The following is an 11,837-nucleotide window of genomic DNA, read 5'->3' on the forward strand; positions in this document are numbered from 1 at the left end:
TGAGAGGTTGAATTCACCAAACCATGGAAGTGAGTTTTTTCTAAAAACTCGCGGTGTTCTATCCACACGCGTTAACCCTTCACGGTTAGGCTTCTACGCGGTGCATCTGGACAATTAACCATGGACCCTATTTGACTAAACCATATCCCGAACTTTAGAGAACTAGAGCCATGGTTAGGTTGCGAACTCATTGCATCATATTGTGCCTACTTGACTAATTGTGCATTATTTGTTGTGCATATATATTCTATGCTCCTCTTAACCGTTTGTTGATTTGTGTTGAGATCAAAATTAATGACTTAAAGAACTTTGCCTAATTAATTAATTAATTAATTTGAGTCAATAACGTTTTTTTTTAATCGGAATTGACCTAGTACGACTTTAGGCATACCCCAGTTGACTAATAATACCGAAAACAGTCTCAGACCGAAGCTCCAATATTGGCGCCAAAGTCTGAGCTGTAGCGCCACATTATAGTGCGTAGCACCAGACATTTACTTAAAAGTCTGGCGCCAATCACTATGTTGTGACGCCAGTCCTGTCGCTTGGCCGACAGTTCGGATTATTTGTCGAGTCATCACCTAATGTGTAATTAACCAGTTTGCTAATTAATTCGGTTAATTTTCGCTGTCAATAACACCTTGTCAAGTCATTAATCGAGTCTTGGTCACATAGTCTAGCCACATGGTCATGCCACGAGTCTTAACGCACCATCTACACTCACTAGTCTTAGCACACACTTTGAGTACATTACCACGACCATGTCTTAGGTTCATGCATGAGTCGGTATTTTCCGTCATTTGAGTTGGGGGTACATTCTACTCCTAATTCTTCATATCCCTCCATCTAAATCTTCTTTCGCATTCTTCCATCTCTCTTCACTTCCTCCATCAATCGCATGTTGAATAAAGTTTGAGTCAATAATTAACAATAAGTATCCCCAAATTCCTTTCCCACAGTACTTGGTCGAGGAGAGAAGGGCGATTAATCAAGGACAACCTCTTTATTCAAGTCTCGCTTTTTGATAAACCGATTCGTCAAAAGAGAAAGGCTAAGAAGATAATGGCAACTCAAGAAGAAGTCAATGAGCTTAGGAACCAATTGGCTACTGTGACTGAGACACTAAAACTTCTCGCACTTAAGGTCGATGATCCCGTGAAGCAACAACAGATGGATCTCATGCAAGACAGTTTAGGAAAGCTATCTAGTGACTATAAATTTCAGGGCATGAGTTCGCAAGGGGTCTCGCTGGACAAAGAACTTCTTCCGCATAAGTTCAACGCCACTGACATCCCTAAATTCAAGGCAACAGATAACCCTTACTTCCATCTAAGAGCTTTTGAAACTATAATGAACATTAATGGTATCGATAAGAAGATTTTTCCCTCTCTATTCCCACTGTCTCTCGAAATCGTTTGTCAACAATGGTTCTTTTCTCTCGAGAAAGAAAAAACCTCTTCTTGGGAGTCGATAACAAACGCTTTCATAGATAGATATAAGTGCAACATTCAAGACGAAACAGACCACAGACAACTTGAGATGTTAAAACAAAAGGAAAACGAAGGGTTCACTTCCTTCTTCACTAAATGGAGGGAAACTTCTGCTAATATGGTCAAGGCTCCTACCGAAAAAGAATCTGTGAGGATGTTTATCAAGAATCTCCAAGGGAAGTATTCAGAGCACTTAAAGTACTAACACAACTTGAATGCTTTCAAAGCTGTCTATAATATAGGCATTGACATTGAAGATGACCTTCTGAAAGATAATAGTGCGAGAGGAAAGAAGAGCGACCATCCTTCTTCTTCCTCTCCCATTAATGAAGTACATGCTACAAACACCTCTAAACCACGAATCCAAAGATCAAAAAGGGTGTTCACTCCACTTGGTATAAGTTATGAAACGGCTTTCGAGAAGCTACATCACAAAGGACTAGTCATGCCCATAGGGCCCATCAAAGATCCGGTTCCAGAAGCTAGGCCACCTAAGTGGGACCCTAATAAGCATTGCAAATATCATCAAGGAAAGGGTCACGACACTGAAGAGTGTTGGAAGCTCAAAGAAGCTATTCAAGATCTGATCGATAACAATGAAACTTCCGAGATTCTAGCCATCGAAGATGACCAAGCATCCTTTGATCCATCACTTCTTATCACACCTGTAGGAGAGCCTATGATCGAGACAACTTATATGACCTCTCTCGATGAAGTGGCCATAATTGAGGAGGATGAAAGTCCTTTCTTAGAAGACTCGTCAAGTCTAAAAGAGGAAATTCGAAAACTGCAAGATGTCATTGCCATGCTCTTGAATGTGGTAGAAGGATTAGCAAATCGAGTGATGGCCATCGAACAAAATTCTCGTCAAGAGTTTAATGAAGAACTCAATGCTCCTAAGCCACAGGAAAAACGGACCATTGTAGAATACACACCAATAGGAGTGACTTACAATGAAGCTTTTGACTGTCTTCACGATCAAGGTCTTATTCACTCCATTGGTCCCAGTCAAGACCCTCCATCTGAAAAACGTTCTCCTAATTGGGATCCAAATTCCTATTGTCGATACCATAAAGGTCGCGGTCACACTACTGAAAAGTGTCTCGCCCTCAAGGATCGTGTTCAAGACTTCATTGATTCAAATCTCCTTCATGTTCCTCCGCGCGACAAGAAGGCCAAGATTAGTAACAATGGAAACAGTGGCTGTAAAGGGAAGAAGAACGAATATCCTTCTTCTTCCGAAAACACCTACTCTAGTAATAGTATTGGTACTCTCGACCTTAGTGAGATCCTAGCCATGGGTAATCAAAAGCAACCGAAAAGGGAATTTACCCCTATTGGAATTAGCTACGATGATGCTTTCGATCGACTCCATGCCAAGGGAATCATTACTCCCATAGGACCTACTAAAGATCCCCCACTTAAGAAAAGATCGCCTAGTTGGAATCCAGACGAACACTGCAAGTACCACCAAGGTAGGGGTCATACTACTGAGAGCTGTTGGAAGCTAAAGGAGGCTATCCAACATTTGATTGATAATAACAAGCTTCCCATACCTCCAGTTAACAAGAAGAACGAGTGATGATAAAAGACACAACACAAGACAAGAGGCAAACTTCAACGACAAGATTTCATGACCTCTTTTTCTATCTCTTTTTCATTTTTTCCCTTCCCCAATAAGTCTAGCATAAGCACCTTTTCTTTTCCTTTAGATTATTTTTGTAGATTTTTCCTTTTTCCCCTTTTAATAAAATGAGCAATTATTTCCTTGCATATGATCATTTCATTACATTGCATTTAAAAAAAAAAAAACCATGTCGAATTAAGCACAAGGTATACTAATGATTTGAGGCACCCCTTGTAGCCACATCATATCTCTTTTCGCCCTTCAATTATACAATCCTTTCTTCATAAACCACTTTGAGTTTCGTCTAACGATAGACCCTTCTTTTTTCAACCTACATCTACCTAACCTTGGGATGGGATGGCGTGCAACTTATGCAATTCTAAAGAAAGCTTGAGCAAATTCAAAAGAAAGCAATAGCAAAAAATAAGCAATAATAAAAAACGAAAACAAGTGTACAAAAGGGTAAGTGTTCCAATGTCTTTGATATGAAAATATCTTCGATAAGAAAATGTCTCAGATTGTGTCTCTTATCGAGTGCTCGGTACCGTGCCTGAGAAACATGAATGCCAAGTGAGTGATAGACCGCATGTTTGGGATTGCCCACACTTATAAAAATAAAATAGATGCTAAAGCAAATAGAGCTAAAAAAGAATAGAAATTCAAACATGAAAATATAAAGATTCGAAAGCGAGGTTGCACACCTTGGGGGCTTATCTAGGGTCTTGAGCCTTTATCCCCTTCTTCTTCAGCCTTTAGCCTAACCACGTTACAACCCTTAAAAGACCTTTTTGAGGTATACACACTTGTGCGAGGTTTGGCTAGAGCTACGTTCGGCCTGATTCCTAACGGATACGTAGGCAACCTCACATCGAGGTGCGGCCGTAATAAACATGCATTCATATTCACATTCACACACTTGCACCATGATCATATCAAGGGATCCCCTGTGCTCATCCCTATTCATTTAGAGCTAGACTTGGGGGCTTGATCCCTACATCATTAGCTTACCTAGCCTAATAGTCACCACCATTTGACTCTTTTCAATAATATTTTTTTTCCCACATATTTAGCTCTTGCGGCCTAGCTTTAGTGCCACTATCACACATCGCACAGATACATGACCAAATATATTTCCTTTAGGAACCCCTTTGTCATGAAATCTTAACAATGAAGCATGCCTTGTCACATCACTCATCAATCATAATTGTCATTACATAGAAGTATGAAGTGCTTAGCCTCCGTGCCTAAGTTACCCAAATACTTTCATCATGGAGTCAACAGTTGAGATAGCCTAGGATGAATTAATCCTTGAACCTTGAGAGATAGTATCAAACAACATTTGACTAAGCTCATTCAACATGCATCTTCAAACTTTTGATTTTCTTTTTCACGTCTTTCTTTTTCGGGAGAAAGTCGGTACCCTCCACAAAAATGACGAAAAATTTTTGCTTTTTGCATTTTCAAGTCGCATAATCAACACTATGCACACACGAGTCATGAGTCTAACACACGTGTCTTTTCACTTCGAGTCGAGTCAACCTCGAGTCAGTCAAACATATCGAGTCAAGTTTATACCTTGAGTCGTGTCAAGTCGATGAGTCAAGCTATATTAAGCCTTAGGTCAACCCTAAGATAATTAAAGAAATTGCCAAAGTTCTATAGTAAAAAATAAATACAGGTGCAGCAGAACAGGGAAGACCCTATCACAGCGTTTGGCGACAGAATCAATTCTTGGCGCCAGAAATATTTCAACAACAACAGAGCTCGAAGCCTCTTAGAAAGGTGATTTCGACTTCATACAGCAATTTTGGGTTCCTTGGTGCGCCAGTTAGCCCCTATAAGAAATTTGACATGATTAAGTAGTCAGTTTGATTACAATCACAATAAGTGGTCAACCTGATGAAAGATCGTCTCGCTTAGCTTAAAGCGCCTAAGATATGGCTCATTACGGAGACACCGACATACTAGTATTAGCGAAAGCAAAGTTCAGGCGAGCTTTAGAGATCGACAAACGTTGGTCTTCGGAAATTTTTCTTCAGAACATTATCGCAACAAACATTCAAGCACCGAAGCTCTATTGTTCTGAGACGCATGAACATTTCCATCAGAAGCTCTTTTGCTCCAGAGACGCGTGGGCATATCATCAAAGCTCTTTTGTTCAGAGACGCGTGGACATTTCATCAAAGCTCTTTGCTCCAGAGACGCATGGACATTTCATTCAAGCTCTATTGTTCCAGAGATGCGTGGGCATATCCTTTTCAAGCTCTATTATTCAGAGACGCGTGAACATTTCATTCAAGCTCTTTTGTTCAGAGACGCGTGAACATTTCATTCAAGCTCTTTTGCTCAGAGACGCGTGGGCATATCATCAAAGCTCTTTTGTTCAGAGACGCGTGGACAATCCTTTTCAAGCTCTTTTGTTCAGAGACGCGTGGAAAATCCTTTTCAAGCTCTTTTGTTCAGAGACGCGTGGACATTTCCTACAAGCTCTTTTGCTCAGAGACGCGTGGGCATCCTATTATCAAGCTCTTTGTTCAGAGACGCGTGAACATATCAAAAAGAAGCTCTTTGTTCAGAGACGAGTGAACATCGAAACAGCAAGGTGGCGTTCCCTGGATTATGGAGAGTTGTCACAAACAACTGAGGATTGTTTCAAGAGAAGCAATCTTCGATAGTATTCCCTTGGACGTGGAATGTTATCAATGCGGATGAGGATTGTTTCAAGAGAAATAATCTTCGATAGTATTCCCTAGGATGTGGAATATTATCAAAGCGGAGGAGGATAGTTTCAGGCGAAGCAATCTTCTAATTTGGAAGCAGTTACAGGCGTAGCAGTTTTCAAGCGGGATGGCATTCTCTAGCTTGCAAGAGGTCATTAAAACAAATCGGTTACTTTCAGAGACGTGTGCTCGACGGTGCAAGATACACGTTTCTTAACTCTTTTATCTGTTTAACTAACGCTAGTTTGCAGGTATCGGCGTTACAAGAGTGATTTAGGATCGCAGAACGTTCTGAATCATTCTCCGTCCCTATCGATACTTTGACTTTTGTTTTCGAAACTTGCGTTTCTCCAAACTCAGTCAAAGTGGGGGCTTCTGTAGACACCCATTTGTGTCTCCCAAAACCAAAACCAGTGATGAGTGCCTTTCACGTCGAATCATAATCGAATGAAACGAAAGTGTGGAAAGGCCTAGTGTTGCGGAAAGTTTTATTTCTTTTCTCTTCTTCCTGTTTTTGAAAACTTTATTTTAAGAAAACAGCCAATCCAGTTTGGTTGGTCCATGATATGGGTCCAATAGTGGTGTAGTTGGATGGGGCTTGCAAAGACCTTTCCAACGATATATTATAAGCCCAATTCCGATGAATATTGAGGAAATTATGGTCAATTTACTAAACTGGGTCCGGTTTGAGCTTTATGTACGGCCCAATGATCTAGGGGAGGGCCTGATATGATTTGACATTCCTAATGAAATTAGGAATGGTTTTAGTCTTCTAGAACATTCTAGAAGGTTCTTTTTCATTCCTAATTCAATTAGGACTCTTCAGAGTTTTAATCAAGATCAAATAGCATTTTCGATGGAATTATATTATTTTATCTTCCAGTACGGTAAATTTATCAGATTTTCGAAAACGCGTTGAAAACCACTTTGGCGTCCAACCCTAGGCCTTGGCGCCTGGAACCAGGCTTGGCACCAGACGCTAGCCATTGGCGCCTGGCGCTAGCCACTGGTCCTGGCGCCAATTAGCCAGGTCTGGCGCCAAGGTTGTTTTGCAATCTTCAGACTCTGTTTTGTTAAATTATCTTTTTTGGATGATTTTCTCTATAAATATCGTATTAAAAACTCCGTTTTCATCATCTACAATCATCATTCACCAACTATCTTCATCATTCATCATCTACATCTATCATTCACCAATTCTCTTTTTTCTTAAGTTTTAATCAACTCTCTTCATTCACCAACTCTCATCAAGATTTTCTTGATTATTCTCTCTCTCTCTTTCCTTTTCAAAACCTTGTTTTTGAATACAAAATTCCGCATTCGCAAGATCTAGAAACACCTAGCCATATTCGAAGTTCCCTTCGCCCTAGACGTGAAAGGTTTTAATTTCTAAGGGTTTGGTCCCAAATCTCTATTTCAATTATTTAATTTAATTTTTTTGATTTATTATTTTCCTTGAAGTTACTAACGTGTGTATTTTGTTATTAGAAAGAGGTACGAAGCATCAAAGTAAGTGCTTTAATTGATTTATTGATATTATGATGTAGAAATCATGTTTATATTATTATTATGATATTCCTAGTATGATGTCTAGGTTAATTTTAATATTAAATATGATTGCTATGATGCCTTTTATTCTCTTCCTAATATTTACTCGTGCTAGTATCATGTTAGGGTTAAAGATTTGATTTTTAATGATTAGTGACATGCTAGGGTTTGTTATTAATCTTGTTAGTATCATGCCTAGGATCTTGCTATGCTTTAACGTGATTATGATCATGATTGTTATTATTATTATTAATGATGTTGATTATTTATTATGTTGCCTGATATGCATATTATTTTATTTTATTGCTTGATCACCTCTTTATGCATGTTTAAAGGGAATTGGTACTTGTAATCATGCTTAATAAGATAATTAATAATCTTGTTAGGGTTAATTTGATTATGATTTCAAGTGATCGCCAATAATAGTTTGTCTGTGCATTAAATTCAACCAACATAGATTAAACAGGTTTAGGGTTAATCCTATTGATTGCATGTTAATCGGAAAGCGCACATGAATACGAGCAGAATAAAGTAGAGGCCTATTATTAGGGCAAGTTCAATCTCTTTTAGGTTGGATTTGTACCATCATCCCCGAACCCTTATTTGGTTCATGACCTTATGGAGTTGACGATCTCTTGGATCGTTAAGGGGTGTAACCTTCATCCTATGAACGGTTTACAAGTTCCTTAAAAACTTGTTGGAGACTCTTTTGCTCTATCTTCTTCCTTTTTGGACGCCACCGTACTTTAGTTATGATCACAGTGGGGTTCTAGGGTTTATGGGATCCATAAATAATATGAAGGGATAATTTATTTTTTTGATTGTCAATGCTTAATTACTTTCCTATTGATTGATTTAATGCTATGCAACTAGACTTGCGCAGGTCTTTTATGTATGAGTTTAGCAATATTGATTCGAGATTCGAGAGATGAGAATTGGTGTTTAGACTTAATTTCAATAGGAAGTCTAATTTATAAATGGTTAAGTTGAGATTCGAGAGATGAGATTTAATAACTGTTGAGGGTAAAAATACCTCGTATACGTGGACCAATCCCATAGTGACACGTGGCCCAATTATAGGGTGACACGTGTCACCACGGGAAGATGCCACGCAATTCAGAGCTTTTAAGTTCTCAGGCCAATCTCGTAGAGACACGTGGCCCAGTCAGAGGGTGACACGTGTCGTCATGTGAAGATGCCACGTGTTTAGGGCATGTGTTCCCTCTTTAATCAGCACGCTAGAAAGCCCTAACAACGTCAGGGCCCAAATCCCGAGAGATATCAATGAAAGCCGCAAAACGGCGCCCCGAGAGTAGCACGTGGCATTCACTGATTGCGCAGCCAATCACGCCACTCAAATCTAGGGTACAAACCCTAGAAAGGGGCACGAGTCCCACCCCTATAAATACCCCAATCATTTATGATGGGAGGGGTGGATTAAGACATTTACAAACAACAGAGCATTAAATAGCTCCAACTTCTCTCTCTAGCCTTTTCCGTTCCGATCACTAACTTGATCGTCGGAGGCGAATATTCCGTTGATCGGAATATTCGTTGTTTTGCAAGTTGGACCGTCTCGTTTCCAGAAGAGCGTGACCAGTATCCCAGGAAATCCAAAAAAACCCCCGAAACATTTGGCGCCGTCTGTGGGGATACTCGTACGTTATGGCGATAGACGGTCAGACACCTAATCCAGGCGAGGATGGACATGTAGAGGATTTAATCCCTACAATCCGTACTAGCGATCCTCTGATAGCCACATTTCAAGAAGCTGATGACCCTCCTGTTACCGCAGCCTCTCTTAAGGCCGCGCTTTACAAACTCAGAAAAGAGATTGAAAACAATGGAGCCTCTACCTCTAGGCAGCCGCCCAGGAGAGAGGAACAGAGGGCTCCAAAGAAGACACACAGAAAAGCAGTCCATGCAACGGACATTGGAAACACTCCCTATCGAAGGCCGACTGGAAGGTCCCCGAGGGTACCACAGACTAATTTCTCTGACTTGCTGGCGAAAACGCAGTCGGCTGGGGGGAGGGGTAGGCAGCCTCGAAGAGAGGAGCCTGAGCCGTCCAGACGATGGAAGGACGCAAGAGATTACCTTCGGCATAAGCAGCGGGAGCGCGCCGCCTACTCGGACACGGCCTCAACCTCAACTATGCCGGATGATTTTTCACATCATTCTCTTTCCCAACATACCAACACGGCCATCTCCAGTGGAAGTCAGGCGGTCCGCACCCCAACTCCTATTCCAGTCTTCCACACTCCAACTCCTATTCCAGCCTAATCACTGCAATATAAACCTCCTCAGGGGTTCAATGGCTTGATGCAGCCGAACCCCCAGGCATATGGACAACATGGGCCATACGGGCAGGTGTACGGACATGCTCCTTACCTGGCTGGACCGTCCGTGCAACCACAACCCATCGATTGGCAGATGCACCTACTTACTCTGGGAGATAAGCCGCCCCCATTTTCGCAAGATATTTTAAATGCCCCTCAGCCGCCAAAGGTGAAGAGTGTACTTGTGGGAGCCTATGATGGCACGGGCAACCCAGAAGAACACATCACCTCGTACAGGAACCTGATGTACTTGCAAAGCGTAGACGACGCTACTTGGTGCAAATGTTTTCCGGCCACTCTAAAAGGTGTGGCGCAAGATTGGTTTAATAGTTTGCCGGCCGGATGTATCAATTGTTTTACTACTCTTAGTTTGCTGTTTGTGGGAAATTCTTCATACAACATACCGCCTCGAAAGACTAGCCAACAATCGTCCAAGGAAAGAATGAGGGCCTACGCTCGTACGTCCAACGATTTAACCAAGAAAAAGCCCAAATTCATAATCTGCTGGACGAAATGGCTTACTCTGAATTTCTCCGGGGATTAAGGCACAATGGTTTTAAATTTGACCTGGTTAGGAAAAAGATTCGGACATACGCAGGTGTTTTGCGGGAAGCCGAAGCTTATATTGAAGCAGCGGACTTTTGTTCGCTCACGAAATCAGAAGCGCCGGCCAAGGGGGCTGAGAAAAAACCTTCTCAGCAAGACTCGGCCGACCAAAAGAAAGAAGGAAAAAAGAGAAAAGAAGTCTGGGTGGCTGATGCCCAGCCACAGAAGTCCAAGAAGGTCAAGGCGTACGAGCCCCAGTTTGAATTCAACAAGGATTGTTATTCTATCTTGATGGAAATCAAGGATAAGTTTGAATTTGAGAAGCCACAGCCGCTAAGAGGCTCGGCTCAGTATAGGAACAAGAACAAGTACTGTCATTACCACAAGGACGTGGGACATGACACAAACGATTGTATTAATTTGAAGAGATTGCTGGACAAGCTAGCCGAGAAGGGCATGCTGAATTCGTATGTGATGAAGTCCAAGTTCACTTACACACGGACGAACAACACGTCCGAGCAAAGACAGAAGAATGATAAGAATAAGGATAAAGAAGATAAAGAAGATGATGGTAACAACACTGATTCAGGCTTTGTGGCCGTGATATCAGGAGGATTTGCCTCAGGCGGCCCCATTATGAAAGGTATCAAGCAGGACGCTCGGAACTTGGGAAAGGTGATGCAAATGGACTCAGTAAAGGCCGAACCCTTCCCCGAAGTAATCATCAGTGAGGCCGATCGGGGGGAGGTCAAAGCGTTACACAATGATCCAATGGTATTCATTATGAAGATAGCCAATTTGAAGGTCGGACGAATATTGATTGACACGGGTAGCGCGGTTGATATCATCAGCCTGGCTGCCTTGAAAAATATAAGCTTCCCAGAGGATGCTCTCCATTACATCACTCACCAGTTGGTCGAATTTGGGGGGAATGTCATCCACCTGGTGGGCCGGACATATTTACCCGTCCGATTTGGGCAAAAAGGGGAAGGAAGAGATATGGTTGTCCGCTTCTTGTTTGTGAAAGAGCTGACTAGATATAATGTCATACTCGGCCGTCCTACACTGAATGTAGCAAAAGCAGTCATTGTGCCTCACCTAATGCTGCTAAAGTTTGAGAGGACGGACGGGAAAATAGGTACAATCCAAGGAAGTCAAAAGATGGCAAAGGAATGTAATCAGTTGGCGGTTAAGCCTATAGCGCGCGGACCAAAATCGTCCGAGCCAAAAGAAGAAGGAACCTCACTCCCAACTCACCAGGTCGGCCAGAAGCGTAAGGCGGCCAAGATAGAGCAAGCATAGCAACTAATGACTTTCGGTCGGCCAGAAGAGTTACGACCCCAGCCAGCCGGCAGCCACCAAGATATAGTGCTTGACCCCGATCAACCAGGTCGGACGGTTAGTGTGGGCACTATAGCTTTGGTGTGCTTGGGGATGAGTTAATTCAATTGTTGAGAGAGTTCAAAGATGTATTTGCATTTGATGTTGGCGAGATGCCATATATAAGCCCTGACCTGGCCGTGCATAAGCTGGCTGTAAACCCAACCATTAAACCTGTCCGTCAAAA

General features: G+C 41.9%; 1 protein-coding gene across 1 annotated transcript; it reads left to right on the plus strand.

Moving 5' to 3' along the window:
* Positions 1 to 10,237: 10,237 nt before the first annotated feature.
* LOC110682831 lies at positions 10,238 to 11,572 on the plus strand. Its single transcript, XM_021859176.1, has one exon. The coding sequence runs from the start codon at positions 10,238 to 10,240 to the stop codon at positions 11,570 to 11,572; it is 1,335 nt and encodes a 444-aa protein (XP_021714868.1).
* Positions 11,573 to 11,837: the final 265 nt, after the last annotated feature.

This window comes from Chenopodium quinoa, unplaced genomic scaffold (genome assembly GCF_001683475.1).
Source record: "Chenopodium quinoa cultivar QQ74 unplaced genomic scaffold, ASM168347v1, whole genome shotgun sequence".
Taxonomy (NCBI): domain Eukaryota; kingdom Viridiplantae; phylum Streptophyta; class Magnoliopsida; order Caryophyllales; family Amaranthaceae; genus Chenopodium; species Chenopodium quinoa.

What these genes read in the sequence shown, in the direction of transcription:
- LOC110682831 (XM_021859176.1), top strand. Translation starts at nt 10,238, where the DNA reads ATGGCTTACTCTGAATTTCTCCGGGGATTAAGGCACAATGGTTTTAAA.